Source organism: Schistocerca cancellata, chromosome 2 (assembly GCF_023864275.1).
Source record: "Schistocerca cancellata isolate TAMUIC-IGC-003103 chromosome 2, iqSchCanc2.1, whole genome shotgun sequence".
Classification (NCBI taxonomy): domain Eukaryota; kingdom Metazoa; phylum Arthropoda; class Insecta; order Orthoptera; family Acrididae; genus Schistocerca; species Schistocerca cancellata.
The window spans coordinates 663,365,072-663,388,551 of record NC_064627.1 but is presented as its reverse complement, the minus strand read 5'-3'; the positions used below and the strand labels follow the sequence as shown (position 1 = coordinate 663,388,551).

Here is a 23,480-nt window from a genome sequence, read left to right as displayed (position 1 = left end):
AAGAGAAGAGATGCTGAGTCGCAGATAGGCACAAGAAAAAGACTGTCAGAAAGTGAGCTTTCAGTCAATGAGGACTTCATCGGAAATAAGTTTTGTGTGTGCTTGCGTGCATGCAGTGAGCGCCTCTGTGGACAGTCATCTCCCAGAACGACAAATGGGTTTCAGATCTGGAAGATCAACACTTACGGCAGTCAGGCTTCTTCTAAACAACATCGATGATGCGCTACAAAAGAAACAAATGTTCTACGCAGTGTTCATAGACTTTACCAAAGCCTTTGACCTATTGGAAAGAGAGCTCATAGTCCGAAAACTGGAAAACACAATGGGAGAAGATAGTGTATGGGCAAGAATAATCAAATCAATCCTCGAATACAACTTAATTACAATATCAGACAACCTCTCTTTTTTGAACCCCATTCTGCAATCGAACGGAGTCTTACAGGGTGACCCAATGAGCCCTTTGCTATACATTCTTGCCACTGAAGAAGTACTCCGAATTGGAGAAAGTGAAGATGTGTATGTATATGCATACGCTGACGACATAGCCATAGGTTCAACAGATATACAGAAGCTGCAGAGAATCATTGAGAAAATAGACAGATGGTGCAGTGAACACAAACTACACATAAACATAACAAAGACAGAAATTGTAATTTTCAGAAAAGGAGGCAAAACACCCAAGAATGCGGAAATCAGTATCAGAGGACAAAATATAAAAATCTCATCAGACTTTAAATACCTAGGAGTGACATTGCAACCATCAGCCAAATGCTTCACAAAACATACAACAGAACATGCAGCCCAAGCAATAATAGCAATACAGGACATCAAAAACATCCACCTACTCAGTCTAGAAACAGCCATGAAATTATTCAACACAAAAATCTTGCCAATCCTGGCCTATGGGATGGAGGTTAATGGGACCACCTGACAGAAAAAAATCTAGAAACACTAGAAAAGGTAAAATTGACCTATCTAAAAAGAGCACTAGGTCTCTCAAAGACAACAAGATCTAGACGTGTACCTGCTAGCGAGAGAGACATTCCTAATTGAAGACATCAGACTTCAATATATGATGCCACACACCAGGGCTTCCAGAAAGCAACTGAAGATCATGGAGGACAAACGAGAAAAAATATGGCCGGAGTTTTATGGCACCAAAGCAATGACGAACCGCTCATGGACAGCACCAAACTTCGAATAGCAACATTTCGTAACTAGACTTTCTATTCACAGCTTTCATCATCTAATCTGCAAAAACAAAACATATCACGACCCAACCGCAACATGTGTATGTGAACTGTGTAACGAAGCCTGTGAACGATATCACATAGAACTGTGCAGTAAAAGAGTGAAATCGATAAATGAATATGCAAAAATGTAAAATGTAAATGTAAAATGTTAAGCAAAGTAACTGTATATGGCTATTTGGCTGCAATTTTATTAAATAAATAATATTTTCATTATTCCATCCTGGATTTTCCATTGTTGGATTTTGTTTTACCATCGATTTACCAAGGAAAGACAATGAATGTGTAATGTAATACAGGGTGATTCAAAAAGAATACCACAACTTTAGGAATTTAAAACTCTGCAACGACAAAAGGCAGAGCTAAGCACTATCTGTCAGCAAATTAAGGGAGCTATAAAGTTTCATTTAGTTGCACATTTGTTCGCTTGAGGCGCTGTTGACTAGGAGTCAGCGTCAGCGTCCGTTGATGCTAAGATGGCGACCGCTCAACAGAAAGCTTTTTGTGTTATTGAGTACGGCAGAAGTGAATCGACGACAGTTGTTCAGCGTGCATTTCGAACGAAGTATGGTGTTAAACCTCCTGATAGGTGGTGTATTAAACGTTGGTATAAACAGTTTACAGAGAATGGGTGTTTGTGCAAAGGGAAAAGTTCTGGAAGGCCGAGAACGAGTGATGAAAATGTAGCACGCATCCAGCAAGCATTTGTTCGCAGCCCAGGAAAATCGACTCGCAGAGCTAGCAGAGAGCTGCAAATTCCACAATCAACTGTATGGAGAGTCCTACGAAAAAGGTTGGTTATGAAACCTTATCGTCTGAAATTGGTTCAAGCACTGTCTGCAGCTGATAAGATTAAAAGAATCGATTTCTGTGATTTTTATCCTTGCTCAAATGGAAACAGATGAATCTTTCATTTCAAAGATTGTGTTTAGTGAAGAAGCAACTTTCCACACTAACGGGAAAGTCAACCGTCACAATGTCTGTATATGGGGCACTGAGAATCCGCGGGAAACAACTCGGTATGAACGTGACTCGCCTAAGGTGAACGTTTTCTGTGCCATTTCAGCCAATAAAGTTTTTGGTCCCTTTTTCTTCGAAGGTTCTACTGTAACTGGACTACAGTATCTGGAGATGTTAGAGAATTGGCACTTATCTGTCCGTAACTACCTGAACGTCAACTACCCGAGGCGATGGATCGGCCGCCAGGCAACCCATGACAGAGCACTTCATCACTGGCCTCCAAGAAGCCCTGATCTTACCCCCTGCGATTTTTTTCTTATGGGGGTATGTTAAGGATATGGTGTTTTGGCCACCTCTCCCAGCCACCATTGATGATTTGAAACGAGAAATAACAGCAGCTATCCAAACTGTTAAGCTTGATATGCTACAGAGAGTGTGGAACGAGTTGGAGTATCGGGTTGATATTGCTCGAGTGTCTGGAGGGGGCCATATTGAACATCTCTGAACTTGTTTCTGAGTGAAAAAAACCTTTTTAAATACTCTTTGTAATGATGTATAACAGAAGGTTATATTATGTTTCTTTCATTAAATACACATTTTTAAAGTTGTGGTATTCTTTTTGAATCACCCTGTATAACTTTTTTAAGTACTGCTGATGTAGATGTAAGCATTGAGACAAACATTCAAACATTTTAAGTCAATCCAATTAATATGTTTATAGTCCAGTGTCACTCTGTTTCCCCAGCGTATTTTCCATGACACCACTTACATTTGTGCTATCCACAGCACTATTCCCTTGATATATTTTCGTAGACCTCCCTGGCATCATTGGGTGTCTCAGTGAACTTCTACTTTGCCATATCTTGACACACTTCTTTACTGACATGGTTCATTGTTTTAATTTTTTTAGCAACATCTATGGGTCTTAAGGATTTCTGCTCTTTCTTCGGGATCTCTACTACAGCTGACTTCCATAATACGTACATGTAACAAAAATCTTAATCTTGAAGCTGCAATGCTTTTCATACTGAATAACTTGGGCTTTGGTAATCTGAAAAGCAGTTTCAACTTCAAAATACTGCTAGACTTTTGTTTGAGATCATACATATTCCATTCATCTAGCAATATTCTGATCTCACCACTGTTTCTAAGGATGCCATGCTACTGCTTAGATAATGTAATTTCTTCTTTATCAGTCTTCTTTTTTGCACATTACTAAACACCCAATCAGGAGGTATATAGCTGTGTTCCCATGCTGGAAAGTAATGGTCAATACTCATAAAAACTTTGGACTTTTCCAAGCATCTCGATAAAGTTGCCATTAAAATACTTTCTTTCTTTTGTGCAATGCATAAATCAGAGAAAAGTCTTGGAGCTCTCATTGAAAATAGCATTATTAAAATCAAGACTATTCACCCTACAAAAATTAAGTGCAGTAAGTGAATTTTGCTGTAGCAGTTTTGTGGCAGAAAGTGTTTTGGAATAATGGAGGACATTTGATAGCTTCTAACCATTGAAATAATTGTTTTCTGAGTAAGAAAGGCAACTATGTCAAATAGTATATGCGACAAAAAATTCGTTTTGGACATTTTTACAGAAATCAAGTTTTGGAAAAAAAGACCTCATCTTTATTGGAAATTACACTGTCTGCATCAGGTTGTATCAGAATCACTCAAAAAGTAAATATTGATATTCCCACTCAAAACTGACTTCCTTTCTTGAGGACAGAGAGCTTAGTAGAGTGTGAAGCATGGAGAAGAAAAGTTTAAATATGTAATCTGTGGAAAATTATAATTAAAAGTGAATTTGAGGAAAACCACTGCTTCACAACCTAGAAATATGTATTCTATTCAGTGGTTCGATATGGCAGCACTTTTGACTGAAACATTACATTAGATATTAGTGCTCACTCCTCATATAGCCATCAGACAAGATATACCCCTTGAAAAGGAACCACAGTAACTTTTCAGTGTAAATCATTCCGAGAGATAAAATTATGTCATAGTTAAGATGTACTTGCAGTTCATTTACTTTTTTGTTAATTCTCCTCATTTGACAAAACAAAATCACCAAACTTTCTGATCTGTATTCCCCATTTGTTAATGAACTGCAGTTCTGGGTGACTTTTCCAAAATCTACCCTTCTTCTTAGACGTCTCCAGTCTTTTTCCTTCGCCCGTCTTCCTTCCCCTTTGACCCTTCTGCCTGGAGGAGGAGCCACTGGCTCCAAAAAGTTGCCTACTTATAACATTCTTTTATGTGAGTGTTCTGCCACCTCTTGGTGAGTAGATTTCTTATCTTTGCAACTACATTATATTGTCAAAAATCGATTTTCATTGTCATTTAATTTTAAGATTTACAGTACTTAGGCCCTTTATAAATGCTAATTGGGAGGACAATTCTGTCTATTTATCATTACTCATATTATCACTGCTCTCTCACTGCTAGATTCTCAGAGATGAGGGAGAGTGACGTGGAATGACCCAAACTTCCAGCAGTGTTTGACAAGTCCACTATGCCTGTAAATGCAGCTCATAGGAACAGTGATGGATAACTTTCCTGTCAGCATTAAGTTTTCTGAAATAAATAGAAAACATGAAAGCTGTTTCATATTATGGTAGCTTGCACTGTTCTTCTCTCTTTGTCATTAACCCATCACTGTGGACATCGTAGTGGGAATGTGTTATGTTCTCAAACTGAGACAACTTTAGCACATGCAGGTTTAGAGTATTTGCAATAGCAGGGCAGTCTAAGGAAAGAAAGCAAAAGATTCTTCATTTATATCACTAAATGCACCTGCTCGTATGTAGGACTCATGCTGATGACCAAGCTTTTGAGCAACCTGATGATCATTTTTTTCAGTCTCTCATATTAATACTGCCCATCACCTGTAGTATTTCTTCATTTATTGCTCAGTTTTCTCTTTTAAATCTGTCATTGTCATCTCTCCCTCCCATATTTTCAATTTATTGCAGGTTTTTGTAAATTATTTGGCAAGATGTTTGCTCTATTATGTTTTTTGTTCTGATCTTGAAATATACTGTCGCGAGTGTTTCAGATCTTTATGAGCACTCAGTGACTTATTTTAGACTTATTTATTAAAGAACATTTCTGTCCATCCCCCGTGTTTCATTCAGTCATTCTCCAGTGCAGAACATGTGTGTTTTCAGCTCACCAAATGCTTGTTACTGGACTTCACATGATCCTAGATCAGGAGTTGCCAACCTTATAGCTTACTTGGACCAAAATGGAAGAAGATAAATATTTTTACTTAATGCTAACAATCTAACAATAACCATTCCGGAGGGGAGGAAAAACGGAATGGTCCAATTAGAGAAAAGTGTCGTGTTGCAAGAGTTTCAAATAATAACTTTACATAAATGGAATTTCATGGATTTTTTTAACCTTTCTTGTAAAAAAAATGCTCTCTTCTTAGGCCACATTGATACTTTCTTTGGACTTCATGTGGTGTGTGGGCTTGGTTTGACATCCCTGGCCTACATATAGGATTATGCAGTGTCCTTACACTAAAAGAAATGACAAATGATAAAGATTTCTAAAAGTAGAGATACACGCAATTATAACAACTGGAAATGTGTCACAGTATTTTCAGGTACATGTAAAGAACCAGCAATAGTCCTTAGTTTGACTGGACTCCGTGAAGCAGAAAATTCACAAACAAGCAATGTAAATATTGTGTAGACCCCAGAAGCAGAGGCATTTTATTCACATAGCACATGATACAGGTCCTGTAGCTACACTTCTAGGTTATCAGGATAAAGTTAATGGTTAGCCATTCTCAGTCAAAAATTATAATGAAATAGCCTTTCATTATCTCTAAAAATGATGATTCTAGACATGGCATAATTATCCAGAGACTACCAATTCAAAAAAAAGTATTAATCAATCGTATATAGCAATGCCAAGAGACATATATTGTATTTCTTATATGAACAAGAATAGCAACAATTTTTCATCCTATATAGGAAAATGACCTTCATAATGAAATTAAAATGCTAAACATCATTGGATTGTGTAAGAAAGTTGTGACAGTCAGAACATTAATAATGAATTCATTTCCTGCCAAATGTACTACAAAAATGAAAATAAAACAGGTTCAGCATCAGAATTCCTATTTTATTAAGCTTAATTGAATTTACAAATGCGAAACAGGAAAGAAGTTGGCTCTGGTATTCACAAAATAAAGATCATGTATTAATCTATGCTTCCTTGCAAAGTTATGGGTCTCTAAGAGACATGTCTTTGTCAATGAAAGTTTGAAGGGCTCAGAGACCAATAATGTTTGTCTGCATTGTAAAGGCTTAAGTAAAAGTAATTTCAGTAATAAAAGTGAATATAATAGGGTTTAGATGGTTGTTAAAAAGAAGTGTCGGTTTGCTGAATATGCACCTAACTTTGTAGATGCACTTTCAAATGCTGCTGAGAAATCTGTGGAAATTCTTCATACATTCTTCTCTGCTTCCATCCATAAATGAGGGCTTCCCCCAAACAAACTGTCATATTGTGAATATTACCTACCTCTGTTGAAAAGATTGTCTGATAGTAGCTGGAGCACTCGCACAGAAGTGTCTTCAGCCTTAGACAAGGAGTATCATGCCATAATAAATGTTTTGGAAGATATTTCTGTGGATACTGGTTTAAGTGTTAGAAGTGGCCATATAATTCCCTGAGACAGTGAGGAGTGAAAACATGCAAAATTATCCTACACTCATGTCTGCAGGCCAACAAAATTAGAGATTTTTCTAAGGACAAAACATGAATTGAGCTGCATGATTAGATTATCAGTGTTGACTCATTCTAACTTGTTATCCAGCTGGATCACACGGCATTTTACATACAATGTTTCTTAACATATGACCATTAATGCCAGGCCATTTCTGCTTGTTTGAAACAGCATAATAAGAGTCTTAACCTAATACTTAAACTGTTTGGTGTCAACCAATTATAGGCTACTGCCTGAGCTATCTCTGCTTTGAGTTTGGACCATTTATATGCCATAATCAAGCATTAGCTTTTCAACCACCCTTTAAAGTCTTACGGAGGTCATTTATGTGGTTGAATCAAATTAAATCCTTTTATATGTCTGAGAACAACAATGCTATTGCATGAGACATTGACTTGTACAAGTTATTTCTTTACACAATATAATGTTACAACATAATATAGTATTACATATTTAATTCATATAAATGTCAGTATACACTTTTGTTGTTGTTGTTGTGGTCTTCAGTCCTGAGACTGGTTTGATGCAACTCTCCATGCTACTCTATCCTGTGCAAGCTTCTTCATCTCCCAGTACCTACTGCAACCTACATCCTTCTGAATCTGCTTAGTGTATTGATCTCTTGGTCTCCCTCTACGATTTTTACCCTCCACGCTGCCCTCCAATGCTAAATTTGTGATCCCTCGATGCCTCAGAACATGTCCTACCAACCGATCCCTTCTTCTAGTCAAGTTGTGCCACAAACTTCTCTTCTCCCCAACCCTATTCAATACTTCCTCATTAGTTACGTGATCTACCCACCTTATCTTCAGCATTCTTCTGTAGCACCACATTTCGAAAGCTTCTATTCTCTTCTTGTCCAAACTAGTTATCGTCCATGTCTCACTTCCATACATGGCTACACTCCATACAAATACTTTCAGAAACGACTTCCTGACACCTAAATCTATATTCGATGTAAACAAATTTCTCTTCTTGAGAAACGCTTTCCTTGCCATTGCCAGTCTACATTTTATATCCTCTCTACTTCGACCATCATTGGTTATTTTACTCCCTAAATAGCAAAACTCCTTTACTACTTTAAGTGTCTCATTTCCTAATCTAATTCCCTCAGCATCACCCGACTTAATTTGACTACATTCCATTATCCTCGTTTTGCTTTTGTTGATGTTCATCTTATATCCTCCTTTCAAGACACTGTCCATTCCGTTCAACTGCTCTTCCAAGTCCTTTGCTGTCTCTGACAGAATTACAATGTCATCGGCGAACCTCAAAGTTTTTACTTCTTCTCCATGAATTTTAATACCTACTCCGAATTTTTCCTTAGTTTCCTTTACTGCTTGCTCAATATACAGATTGAATAACATCGGGGAGAGGCTACAACCCTGTCTCACTCCTTTCCCAATCACTGCTTCCCTTTCATGCCCCTCGACTCTTATAACTGCCATCTGGTTTCTGTACAAATTGTAAATAGCCTTTCGCTCCCTGTATTTTACCCCTGCCACCTTCAGAATTTGAAAGAGAGTATTCCAGTCAACATTGTCAAAAGCTTTCTCTAAGTCTACAAATGCTAGAAACGTAGGTTTGCCTTTTCTTAATCTTTCTTCCAAGATAAGTCGTAAGGTCAGTATTGCCTCACGTGTTCCAACATTTCTACGGAATCCAAACTGATCTTCCCCGAGGTCGGCTTCTACCAGTTTTTCCATTCGTCTGTAAAGAATTCGCGTTAGTATTTTGCAGCTGTGACTTATTAAACTGATAGTTCGGTAACTTTCACATCTGTCAACACCTGCTTTCTTTGGGATTGGAATTATTATATTCTTCTTAAAGTCTGAGGGTATTTCGCCTGTCTCATACATCGTGCTCACCAGATGGTAGAGTTTTGTCATGACTGGCTCTCCTGAGGCCATCAGTAGTTCTAATGGAATGTTGTCTACTCCCGGGGCCTTGTTTTGACTCAGGTCTTTCAGTGCTCTGTCAAACTCTTCACGCAGTATCTTATCTCCCATTTCATCTTCATCTACATCCTCTTCCATTTCCATAATATTGTCCTCAAGTACATCGCCCTTGTATAAACCCTCTATATACTCCTTCCACCTTTCTGCTTTCCCTTCTTTGCTTAGAACTGGGTTGCCATCTGAGCTCTTGATGTTCATACAAGTGGTTCTCTTCTCTCCAAAGGTCTCTTTAATTTTCCTGTAGGCAGTATCTATCTTACCCCTAGTGAGACAAGCCTCTACATCCTTACATTTGTCCTCTAGCCATCCCTGCTTAGCCATTTTGCACTTCCTGTCGATTTCATTTTTGAGACGTTTGTATTCCTTTTTGCCTGCTTCATTTACTGCATTTTTATATTTTCTCCTTTCATCAATTAAATTCAATATTTCTTCTGTTACCCAAGGATTTCTACTAGCCCGCGTCTTTTTACCTACTTGATCGTCTGCTGCCTTCACCACTTCATCCCTCAGAGCTACCCATTCTTCTTCTACTGTATTTCTTTCCCCCATTCCTGTCAATTGTTCCCTAATGCTCTCCCTGAAACTCTCTACAACCTCTGGTTCTTTCAGTTTATCCAGGTCCCATCTCCTTAAATTCCCACCTTTTTGCAGTTTCTTTAGTTTCAATCTGCAGTTCATAACCAATAGATTGTGGTCAGAATCTACATCTGCCCCAGGAAATGTCTTACAATTTAAAACCTGGTTCCTAAATCTCTGTCTTACCATTATATAATCTATCTGAAACCTGTCAGTATCTCCAGGCTTCTTCCATGTATACAGCCTCCTTTCATGATTCTTGAACCAAGTGTTAGCTATGATTACACATAATATAATGTACAGCACTTAGTTCACATGTACTAAATAGGACAGTGTAAATGGTCACAGATTTCTTTGATCCACCAGGACCCACAAAAGCCCACATGCAGAGTTTAAAGGAAGAGTATTAAGTCAGGAAAATAGGAATATACAACCATCCCCTAAGTATTACTCCTAAGCGATCATAAAGATAAGATAACACTAATTACAGCATGCAAAGAGACATTTAAGTAGTTATCCTTCTCACGTTAAATACTCAGATGTAAGACAGAGAAACTGTAACATGGAACTAGGAGTAGTACCCTGTGCCATCACTTCATAATGGTTTCTAGCATATACATGGTGAATTGCCTAAAACTTGTACCACAAATATATTGTTGGAAATGGAATGTGCTATTGATGTATGGTTTTCACAGAATGGATTGATAGTCAGCATCTCATATTGTTAGCAAATAAACATATTGTAATAATACTTAGAAAATGTATTTTTATGTGCAAACATGCACTTTTTAAATGGAACAATGCTTATTGACATTGACAGACTAAAAGTAGGGTAAATTGGAATGTCAGTGACGTTTATTGCAGGATTCTAGTGCAAGTTGTTCAAGAGTTATAGTATTTTGAGAAGTTCTCACATTGACACTTGTTTGCACCATTCAGCCTGCATAGTTGTTAGGTACAATGTAGTTATGTTTGCTTACAGTGTGCTTGTGTGTTCCTTGAGTGCATTGCAATTTGCTAGTCATGCAGTGTTTGACAGTCCAAGCAGCAGTTGTGAATGGACAGGGGGATTTTTACCGCTGCAGAAAAACCCAATATGCTCATGCAGGGTGTATACATAAAGGAAAAAAAAATTCCCTGGATTGCCGGTTGAAAATACACTTTTTCCTGGGTGAAAATACTGTTTTTCCGTGTTAAGTGACAGTATACTTTTCCTCGGCACTGTAAAACTTATCAATACTTCGAATGTTTGTGGTTTTATACACCGACGTGGAATTTCCGAGCACTTTAGGAAACTAAACTCAGGGAGGATAAAACACGCCTTGGAAAGATCTTTGATGTGCAGCAGCATGTACACTGGTTATTTTCGGTTTCAAAGGTATAAATACGAATTCCACTAAATACTGCATGTTACATAGAAATAGAGATTGCGACGCACTCAAAGCTCATGTCACGTGATCTCGCCAGCTCATGACAGCATAGGACACGTGATGTAGTCAGATCACTCTTAAGAAGCGTGAACACACAAATAAGAAAAGTTAATGGTTTAAATTAATATACATAGTGTTGCTACAAGAAAAACAAAGCTTTCACATATAATATTGGTCTCTAAGATTAATACGCTGCAAAAGACGATAAGCTTCCACATATAATGTTGATTTTTTTTTTTTTGCGCATGTTACACTTTAAGGTACATCACACAAATGTGGCAGTAAAATTTTTAATAGCGACATAACTGTCTGATCTTCTGGGCTCGAAATTCTTCTAGATAGTTGTCCTCAAAGAGTTAATTTTTAAATGAGAGTCAAACGCTCTGTGATTTAAGAAATTCATCGTACATTCTCGCACATAGTTCACCTTGCGTAAAAGGAAATTTACTTTGAAAGTAACGCTTTTCAAACAACCATTCGCAATATTTTCCCTGTGACCTGTTAGAAATAGGTTCGTTTCAGCAGTTCCAGAGAGCATCAGGTAACAGGCATCACTGTGCTTACGCAGCTACAATGACACAGGAAGCCCGAATGTTCGTACTTGTACAACATTAAAAGCTCTTGCATTATGTCATAAGAGAAACAAGACATGAGAGGATACTTCAAGAGCATCAGAATTTCATGAACCATACTAAGATGCATAATTCGGCTTAAAGTGCATGTTCGTATATCCAGAATAGGGTTTACATTTTCTCGAGTACCAGTATTGTATTATCTCATGTTTGGTTCTTTATTATGGCATAATGCCATACAAGCTAGAAGATGGAAAACATGCAATTGAAATGCAACGAACAGTTGAAACTAGCCAACAGTGTGAAATTAAACACTTCGTTTCAGATAAATTAATTGCCTCAGACCTAAAGATTAATAAAAGCCAAATCTCTTTAGCAAACCGACAAAAATAACTTCATTGTTCTGCAAGGTGATTAATGCTTGACTGTCAGAAAGGTGGAAATAAAACCTGAAACTAATAACATATTTTAGCCTTCCTTAATTATGTGAAAGTATTTTAATTCATTTGATAGCTCCCGGCCACAGAAATCAGTTTTGTTTTCATTTAATGCGAGAGCAATAAATTAAGAGGAAACGGCAAAATCACTAAACGTAAACACAAGTCACGTGGAGACTACCCACCTCCCCACCAAAACTTGGACTGCTCTGTGGATCAGCCCCAGATCTCCGATATTTCCGAACTGGGGCAATACTAGCCCAGCCACACATCTGTAGCCAGAAGCGGGAGAAGGTCCTAGTCATATGCGACTCAACTGCACATGCTCAAAAGCCCACCGGCAACTGCTCAAACTAATCGAATATAAACAACTGTCACGTCACGATCATCGGAGGCAATTTGTTGTTAGGAAGCATTGCATACTCTTCCTAATGCCTTTGAGCACTGTGTTTTATTGTTGTATACGGCGTATTTCCTTAGAGACTTAAGTTTTTTTTGTTTTTTTTTTTTCTGTCATTCACATTATGTTGCTCCAGCATTATTCCGCAGAAGCGGGATACAGTAATATCCTTCGTTAAAGTATTAATTCTTACCAGCCAAAATCACAAAAATTTAACTGAAAACTAGAACAATGAAAAATTCCTGGAATTCTAAAAAAAATCCCGGGTTTATCCCGGTTTTCTACCAGGTGAAAAAATTCCCGGATCCCCCGATTGTCCCGGGTCATAGACACCCTGTCATGATGTAGGGAGAGTGTAGGAAGAATGGAGTTAATTCATGTATCTTGTATGTGGCAAGATATCCTAATAGATGTCAACCATCTCAGCAATTATTTATCAATCTGTTCAATTAGTTACACTAAAGTAGCAGTGTAACACACAGACAATGTAACAGAAACAAACAAGTGATGACAGAAGAGGGGAAAATTAATGTTCCTGCTGTTGTTGCAGAGGATCCACACGTCAGATCATGCACAGTTGCACGAGGAAGTGGCATGAGTCAAGTAAGATACCTGCACATTCTCAATTGACATAAGTTCCATCCCCGTCACGTCGCTCTCCATCAAAAGCTGTATGGAAATGATTGAGAATTGTGTTAACTTCTTTACATGGGCATTAAGACAGAACGCTCCAGGTGTATCATGTATCTCGTTTAGTGATAAAGCCACATTTATTAATTGTGGCCAGGTAAACCACGGAACTGTGCACTATTGGCCCATTGACAATCCACATTGGCTTTGTCGGGTGGAAGGTGAGTGTCCAAGGAATGTAAATGTGTGGTGTAGGATAGCGAACTATCAGCTCATATGCCCATTTTTCATAGACTGAACACTGACCACGCACAACTATCACAGTCTCCTGGAAAACTGTTAAAAATAACTGGAGCAGATGGTCATTGTTAATGATGGATGCATTTTTGTTAGTGGCCAAATTGACTCCTAGAGAAATGCTGTAAATTTAAAGAAGATTACACCTTATAATACCACCGCCAATTTTGCAGGGCCGATATCTGTTATTTAGGGCAAAATGGAATCGTAGCTTGGAGATGGTGACCAGATCATTTAAGGTTCCGTGATTGCATTCAAGTTTGCAGAATGCTTCATGATGATCAGCAGTTAATCTCAGGGACACTGTAGGGAGTTGCAGATGAGAAAGTGGCAGAATATCGGATATGTCTACACAAAAGAAAGATTAGATACTGGTATGCAAGGAATGCGGTTATAGTGCATTCTATCAGTACAAAGGTTAACAGACAAGAGAGAGAGATCTGAGCAGGAACGATCTTCGCTTATTTTCTAAAACAAAAACAAGTGTCATAATCAATTGCAATCAGCCACAAACTGACTGCCGCTCTCTCTCTGAAATGTTAATTGCAGAATTATAATTAAATTTTGCAAGATTAATCGACATAAGTTATTAATATGTGAAGTTATTTAACAGATAAATGTACTTTTTTGTGCTTTCCTTGGGTTTTGTGATGTTAAATTTACATAAAATTGAGTGAGTTGTCCATGTAATGCTTCAACGGATGCTAGAAGATGTTCCTCTGCAGACTAGGAGGAACCTGTGGTACCAACATAATGAATGTCCAGTGTACAAAGTACTAAAGCATGTGTTCATGAATTGTTTCCAAATCATTGGATAGGACACGGGACCTGTATCTTGGCCAGCCCATTCCCAGATTTGACTCCTGTGGAATTTGATTCTGTGTGGAAAGCTGAAAGATGCTGTCTACAAGGACACACCAACTGCACCCAATGATATGCATCCTGCTGAAATGCTAGTACATGTTCCATACCAGATTGGAAGTGTGTATTGCCGGTGCCGGTAGTCATTTTGAACACGACCTGCGATGGTCAATAGTACCATCACTGGTTAGAATCCACATAAGTAGTGTATGCACTTGTGTTGTTCTTTAGTGTGTAGTACCTTAGGTACTGTGCAAGTGTTGGTGTGAGAACTTTCCAAAATACGGTATCTCATAAATGACTCGCACTAGAATCCTGCAATAAACGTCACTGACATCCTAATTTTCTCCGCTTTTAGTTTGATAATGTCAATAAGTGTTGCTCCATTTTAAAAAGTGTATATTTGCACAGAAAATACACTTTCTAAACATTAGTACAATCTGTTTATTGGCTAACAATATGAGCCCCTGACTACCAATGCATACAGCGAAAACCACGCAGCAATAGCATTTTCTATTTGTGTAATATTTGTGGTGCAAGTTTTAGGTGAGTCCCCCTGTAGATGCAGATGTAGAATCAATCTTTACATTCATTTTCATCATCATTATACAGAATGAGATCCTACCACTAGTTAACGCAAGTTAGCCACTAGTTACCTGCCACCGAGCAGTTTGTAGTTGTGCACAGCTAGTTATTTAAATGTTGAATGGATCTCTCTCTGTGGTGTGGTACATGCCAGTTTACAGTTATCATAATACACTTTGACAATGAAAAACTTGACAATATGCTGACCATTTACCTAGCTGTATTTTTCCACTCTAGATATTACTTTTTAAATGTATAAGAGTTGTCAAAATTATGTGTTTTCAGTTTGTGTTTGAAATTAATTTTATTTTCTATTAGATCTATTCTATAGATATTGACTTCCTCACACCTGGAAAAAACAAAGATGAATTGTTGAATATTACAAATTCATTCAACCTATCCCCAACTGTAAACACACCAACCAGGATCACAAAAAATTCACAAACAGCTCCAGATCAGATTTTCATAAACGCAGACAAACTACACCACTCAATCGAAGTCATCAGCACAGGTTACAGTGACCATGAATCCCAAATGCTAACAACGAATTTAAATTACATAGGACAATATCCCACAATAACTAAAATGCAAAGGCAATTTAATGATGATAATATAAGGCTTTTTAACTATCTGTTAAGGGCTGAAAACTGGGCAGAGGTCTATAAAGAAAATGATGTAAACTACATATTTAATTCCTTCCATGAAACATTTCTCCACCACTTCAATACTGCATTTCCACTGAAATCCAGGAAAATCGGAAACAAACACACAAACTAATGGGTAACAAAAGGGATAAGGATTTCCAGCCAAAAAAAGCGTGACTTAAAAAATCACATGAAACACCATGACATCGATGATCAGTTTAGGTCATATTGTAAGACTTATTTTGCAATCTACAGAAAAGTTATCCAACAAGCAAAAAAATTATACAATGATAAATTTATAAAGGAATCTAACAATAAAATGAAAGGCTTGTGGACAGTTGTAAAAATGAAACAAACAGTAAGCAGCATGTTATGAACAAAACATTAAAACTAAACCTAAATGATGAAGTTACATCAGATCCCCAAAAAATAGTAAATGGTTTTAATGACTATTTTAGCAAAAATAGCAGAAACACTGATAAAGAACAACTGCCACAGACCAAATACTCAACACCAAACACTAATAGAAACCATACCAGTACAGGCATCAATGTTTCTTCACAAAGTGTCAAATACTGAAGTACTTACAGCTGTAAAAGGACTAAAGAATAAGTACTCCAGTGGTAGTGACAACATTCCTGATTTAATTGTAAAGAAATGTGGAGAATCCATTGTAGAACCCCTAACCCACATAATAAATGAATCCTTTACAAATGGAGTTTTCCCTGACCTACTAAAAACTTCTAAAATTACCCCACTTCACAAAAAGGGCTCTAAAAATGATGTAGCCAATTAAAGGCCCATACCACAGCTCAGCTCATTCTCAAAAATATTTGAAAAATTATTTTACACCAGATTGGAAGACTTTACTAATAAACTATCCTTATTGACAAAACACCAGCATGGTTTTAGAAAGCAAAAGACGACTACAACAGCTATTTATGAGTATCTCAACAAAACCTTAAAAGCACTGGATAATAAGGAAATCACTACTGGTATCTTTTTAGATTTATCCAAAGCCTTTGATGTAATTGACCATACCATACTCCTTAAGAAGTTAGCAAATAAAGGTATAAGAGGAATTGCAAACAAATGGTTAGAATCTTACCTGTCAAACAGATTTCAAAAAGTTGAAATTAATTTTGAAAAAAAGAATACAACCACCCATCGATCTACTGTCCACTCCTCCGACACAGTGCCCATTAGATAAGGTGTGCCACAAGGCTCAATCCTGGGACCCATACTGTTTCTGCTATACATTGATGATATAAGCACGAAGCTTGCTACAGGACATACCACACTATTTGCCGATGACACAAGTATACTAATAACGGGTACTGATACAGAGGACCACAACCAAAAAATTAAACCGCTTATGTCGTCACTCAGCAAATGGTTCAACGACAACAAACTGATTATAAACATACAGAAAACAATGTACATCAACTTCAGACTCTCATCCCAAAAACAAGAAATGCCTGATGTGATTCTAAATAACCAAGAGCTTATGTGTGTGGACTCTGTCAAGTTTCTTGGCATATGGCTTGAAGGAAATCTTAAGTGGGAGACTCACACAAATTATATCTCAAAAAAGCTCTCAACTGTGTGTTACATTTTAAGGATACTCAAAAAATCAGTCACAAAATCTGTTCTCATACATGTATATTATGCTTACTTCCATTCTACATTACAGTATGGAATCATATTTTGGGGGAACTCACCTGGAGGTAGATATATTTTCAAAATGCAAAAAAAGGCAATAGGCATAATATGTAATCTAAGACATAACGAATCATGCAGACACCATTTCAAAACAAATGGCATTATGACACTGCCCTCTGCTTACATTTATAACATCGTCTCATTTGTCAAGTCATACCTGTTAAACAATGACTGCACACTAAAATTCAATGGAGATATTCATAACTATGCAACAAGGCAGCAATCTGACCTACATATGATTCAGTCCAGAACTACCTGCTACCAAAAAAGTGTTTTAAATGTTGGGATACAAATGTATAATAATTTACCCAATGAAATCAAATCAACAAAGAACCCAAGAGCCTTCAAACTTAAGTTAAAAAAAAATATCTCTTGAACCATTGCTTTTATGCAGTTGATCATTTTTTTGAAAGGGGTTAAAAATGTAAACAATATGATAAATGTCCAATTAGGTCTGAAAATTACATACTGTGCAGGTCTATGAAATACACTGGATTATTACATACTGTGCATGTCTATGAAATACACTGGACTACTTTACTATTACATTTGTATTGGCTGTTTGTATTTTACCATACAACATTTGTATTTACTGTTTGTTAAAGATAGCTAACTTCCTCATTGCAAAATAATGTAAAATCAATTTATTAAATATTACTTGGAAATATGTTCCCTTGACCTGTCCAATATCATATGTACAACCTTACAATTCTATGATTTGTATTAACTGTTTTGTTTAAGATAGATAATTTCCTTGCTACAAAATAATGTAAAAATCAATTTGTAAAAATTACTTGTAAATAGCTCTCTTGACGTATCCAATATCATATGTACAGCTGTAAAATACTATGATTGCCTGGATCAATAAAAATACAATACAAAACAACACAGATTCTGGGCATTTGTGGGTAAATCTAAAGACACATTTCCAAGAGTGGATATCCATACATTTATACTTGTAAAATTATTTTTTAGTCAGTTCATTACAATAAAAATCCCCAACTGAAACAACATTGTCATACTGAAAGTATGTGTAAATGCAGTTTCCCTTCAAAGCTTCTGCAAGCCAGTAACAGTCACAAGTTCAGAAATGCCGCTGCATTAATCATTTAATTTTGCTTTGTTACGAATTTCATATGTTTAAACTTTCTGCCATTCACTAGCTGTGATTTATCTTCTGAAGGGCACCATTGACCCTGGAAAGTATGCTGTAATAGGGGCTGCAGCTCAGCTTGGTGGAGTTGTGCGAATGACAATCAGCTTGACAGTCATATTAATCGAAGCTACAGGAAATATCACATTTGGCCTACCTCTGATGCTCACATTAATTACTGCCAAATGGTTTGGAGACTTCTTCAATGAGGTAATAGACAAGAAGTACTGTATTTCTAACACTTTAGTGCATTGGTTATCTATATAGGAAATAATCTGCCTAGCCTTTAGTAAACTTTTAATCATTAATACTGTGCTGCATCTATATATATTTTTAGGGAATTTATGACATACATATTCAAATCTGTGGAGTGCCTATTTTGCCTTGGGAACCACCTCCTTTATCTAACAACATTTATGCCAGTGAAGTTATGAGTCACCCTGTTGTAACACTCAAGACCATTGAAAATGTGGGTCATATAGTTGATGTATTAAAATCGGAAGAACATAATGGTTTTCCTGTTGTGGATCCAGAGTTCAGCAAAGAAGTTAGTAAAATAATGCTTTCCATATATCTTAGTGGCATTTACTCACTTGATTACACTATTTACAAATCTGTATTTTTCAACTTCAATGATAATTTTTTTCACAGGGAAACTCAAGATCGTGTGGCACACTCAGAGGGATGATCCTGAGGTCTCAGTTAATAGTCATTTTAAAAAATAAGCTTTTTAATGAATCTAGCGAAATATGGAATTTTAAAGAGCTTCCAATTAAACTATTTAGAGATGCTTATCCACGTTATGAAAGTATTGATGTAAGTCAGAGCTCTAAATCATATTTATACACATATAATGCCTCATGTAATAATTTATTAAACAAATAAATCTTTTACGAATTGCAGGAGGTTTCGTTATCAGAAACAGAAAGGACATACAGTGTGGATTTGCGGCCATTTATGAATCAGTCACCTTACACTGTTCAGCATGTAAGTGACAAACACTTCTTACACTCTGTTTGAATTATTGTAAACTACATAAAATGGCTTTCACTGAGAGAGTGCAGAGCTGGAGCAGTGTGTAAAGAAAGCAGCTAGCTGCTTGCAAGTTAAAGTCTTGGAAATAAGTTTTTTATACTTTGGTTTACGTAAATATTGCAATGCTGTGAATTCATATAGCTATAAATAATGGAATTTGAATGCCCATAAGCAGGAGACTCAAGAAATGTTGTATGCAATAATACAAATGTAAGGAAAGTGAGTTATCTTAGTAGTAGACAAAGATCTCTTATGTAAGTAAAGTAATGTCAGAAAAGTCTCCCTCCTCAGTCCAGCCATATGGCCCACAACTGTTTCACGGGTACATGCATCAGAGAATGGGGACGTAAACCACTGCAGGCTTTTTTTTCTCCCTTTGTTATGTTGCAAATGCCTCCTCCTCCAACTCTCTTCTCAGGCTCTTTTGACCCAGTGTTACATCTTGACAAGGACCTGGTCATTCATTATTACTCTTACTTTCTTCACTCTATTACCATTTTTGGCAAATTAAAGTCAAGTTTCCTCTTCTGAGTATGACTACTTCATCTCTCATTCCCACATTTTGTCACTAGTGTGGCTCATTTGGTGAAGGACATTTTAAATAACACAATATTCATGACTTGAAAATCTAAATAATGCCCATTCTCACTAGGTCAACTACTCTTGCCAAAGAGCCAATGTGGTGGCCTACCTGATACGTTGTGGTGGTTATGTACCCTGTTGACCAGTTCCTGAGAAAGCAGGGGTCGCACGGCAGACGTCTGAGCTGTTGCCTCCCAAGTGTTAACCAAAGAGTAGAAGTCTATTCCTTTTGGCACACTGGGAGTTTGAGCAATGGCTATCAAACCATGTGGAATTGGCTACAGTTGTGTGGCCAAAGTGGTGATAGCCTTCGACTTAAGTAAATGGCACTATCCACCAATCATGAAGGACTTTTGATATTCTTCATTTTGATAACAAACCACTATAAACAAACTGTCCTTGTGAATCAGTCTGTCAGTAAGTGAAAACTATTAAAAATTCCTTCAACAGCCCCTTAGATTAGCCTTCACATACAAAAAGAAAAATTCAGCAGGGAACTTTAATTTATAATATGTTTGGCTCACCTCGCTGTACTGCAGAAGCTGCCAGTAGAAACTGTGGCATAACTCCACATGACAACCATATGAACAATCTCAGCTGTGCAGAAACTACCTAGACCATCACATTCGCCATTCACAGGCTAGCTTAGTTTTTAAAAAGGAAAAAAATAGGAATTAAAAAAATTAATTTGCCTGTCATATCTCGAAGCCTTTCATCCAGTTGACACAATTACGAATCTTCCAGTGGTTAAAATTAGCACCTACCTATGGTACCAGCAGATTGTAATGATTGTTATTAATGCCAGACTGAACTTGAGTAGGTGATGTCACTCATCTCTACCTTATTTCATGCACTAAAAGAATTAGGATTATTGGAAGATAACCTTCCTGCAATCCAACATGACCATGTTTTTAATAACAGTCAACTTAACAGAGGATTCTAGTCATTTACACATTGGTTCAATTGTATGTTTTTAGTGAGCAGGTATCACTGAACATGACACTCCAGGCTGTAGCTGGTAGAACCCAAGTGACTGACTTGATAATGATTGGCAACTTATAAATCGCCCCCTAACAGAAATATAGCCTATCAAGACATCGAAGCTCTATTTAATCCCCCCCACTCTCCTCTTATACAGCTAGGTGACTTAAGTGCTGACAATCATCTATGGAACAGTGAGAATACAAATAGATGCAGCAACTATACAACTGGTTCCTCTTTAAAATTTAATTTTTGACTAATGAAAACAGGAAACCCGATACATTTTAGTATCACCCTTGGCACATATTCTTCAATCGACATATCACCTACAGGCTTAGTATGCATGTGATACAATTACATGTCCACTATTACCAAATCATTTTAATGGTACCACATTTAACACCCACTGAATGCAGTGGCTCTACAAAAACCCAGTTGGGATACACACTCCCCTTAAGCCTACTTTACTATCCCAAGAAAGAATATTGAGGATTTTTTGTTTTGTTTGTTTGTTTGTGTGTGTGTGTGGGGGGGGGGGGGGGGGGGGGGGGGATGAAAGTCTGAGTCACATTAACACAACCTAGATCACAATATTATTTGTTTTCAATGACCAATGTCAGCCAGTTTAGGTTGTCTTCAGATGTGGTTACCTAAAAAAGTTAATGTGCAACAGTTGCAGTAAAGAGCTTTTATGCAACTGGATCAGAAGATGGCCTATACAGCTAAAACTGGTCTTCGAAAATAAATAACATTAATATTACTTAAATGCTATCCCAGAACCTGATGCCAGATGCAGTGTAGGGGCAACAAAAATACAATATTCAGTAGTTCATACAATTATTGACCACATTTAAAATGCTGTCACACTGTACTAACATTAAGAAGTATGTTAAAAGTATAACGCAATAAGAGAGGTATTACAGTCAGAGAATGTGAGTTTGTCTCGAGGCAGATAACTTACGGTACACAAATAAATGGACTTCATTAATCTAGTATTTGAGAAAATGAGAGCAACATAGTTTACACACAGCAACAAAAAGTTTCATAAAAGGTTTGAAACTAACACTCTACACAAAATGATGAAAGGAACAACGTTTATCGCTTACTACATTTTCATTTTCATGTTGTCTAATGTCAGCATCAGGTGTGACAATTTATTGCTTCTTTACTACTAACACTATTCACAAAACTGTTCACAGACAGTTTCCACATATATCACTGAAGGTACTACAAAATTCTGTCATTGTATGCTGAATAGTTCAGGACATATGATGTCATAAATGTTGAGATGCATGAAAAACTAGGTTTTGCTAAACTGGATTACAAATTACCCAGTTTATATTCATCCACTGTTTCACAATGAAAGCACTTTGTGGCTTCCAACATACCTTAAGCATTATTCCAAAACTTTCCTAAACTTTCTCTCATTTAACATTCTTAAAGGCAAGTATTTAAGAAATTAACTCATTTGTAATCAGAGATTTGAGGTTATTTTATACATGGGAGTTAGAATCTTTAAAGGATCTGGGGTTGTCTGATTGTGATCTAGACAGTGTTTACTCAGACCATTTGAATATACAGATCACTGCGTTATCTCCTTGATGGCATAACTTTTACTAAAAACAAATGTCAATACCCACACACCATGTAATGAAATACCATGATGGGAGTTAGTCCTGTGGAGTCAAGATAACTGAGCCATCAGGAATCTAAAGAACATTGTCATGCCAAACCAATCACCTCTCTGATAATAGTCTATACTTTACACACTTGACTACAAGTAAAAGCATGTTATTTAATCACACAGCAGAAGTGAGACTGTTCGTATGTTGCTTCAGTTATACATGTATAATAGAAGGCAAAGTGTGGATCAAACTGTAAAACATAAACAACCAGTCTTTGTTGACTGGAATACCTGCAATTTTAAACAAAGTTCTTGACACCGATATTTTCAGTGTAGCCAAATTACTGGTGACACATTATGCTGGAATGCTGGCCTCAAATAATTTTTTCTCTGATTGTATTCAGCACCAAACTTTAAAATGTTGTATCCTATGTCCCTCTTACAGATTCAGAATTCAACATTGCACTAGTGCAATGCTACGATAATTCCCCAGGAACAGATGTCGCGCACAATCAAATGCTGAATCACCTTACTGGGAATACCAAACAGAGTATCCTGATGATTAACAGGATCTGGCAAAAGGGAGTCTCTTCAATACAAAAGACAGAAAGTATCATATTACCATTTCTGAAACCTGGTAAAAACCCCAGGCAGCAGACTGACAAGTTTAACAATGAACCTAAACAAATTCTTGGAACAGATAGCCTATCAGAGTTTCCAGGTTCTGGAAACATGAAATGTGCTTCCACTGTTTGACTGCAGATTTTGAAAGCCTACATTGACATGAAAGCACCTTCTGCTATTGGAGTCACTGTCAAGAACCTTTACACATTGACATTTACATACAAAGGGCATGTGATGCAATGTGGCAACTCCACACCTCCTTGGGGGCGGATTGACAAGTTCTAACAAAGTTTTTCCATTCACTGATTTTAACTCTATTAGAATATAAATGCATCAGTCCATCTGTTCCAGGCCTACTGGACTCTGGCCTGCCTTGCAGCTAGAGCTTTCAGCACTAGTAGCACAGTTGATAGTCT

At 37.1% G+C, this 23,480-nt stretch overlaps 1 protein-coding gene across 1 annotated transcript in view; it reads left to right on the top strand.

Annotated features, from left to right (window-relative positions):
* The window catches only part of LOC126162357 (H(+)/Cl(-) exchange transporter 7), a 218,265-nt gene that overhangs the window by 183,027 nt on the left and 11,758 nt on the right, over positions 1 to 23,480 (top strand). Inside the window, exons 12-15 of the mRNA XM_049918811.1 lie at positions 18,249 to 18,428; positions 18,556 to 18,765; positions 18,870 to 19,034; positions 19,122 to 19,205. Of these exons, the coding sequence (XP_049774768.1) occupies positions 18,249 to 18,428; positions 18,556 to 18,765; positions 18,870 to 19,034; positions 19,122 to 19,205 (639 nt within the window). The remainder of the gene's footprint in view (positions 1 to 18,248; positions 18,429 to 18,555; positions 18,766 to 18,869; positions 19,035 to 19,121; positions 19,206 to 23,480) is intronic.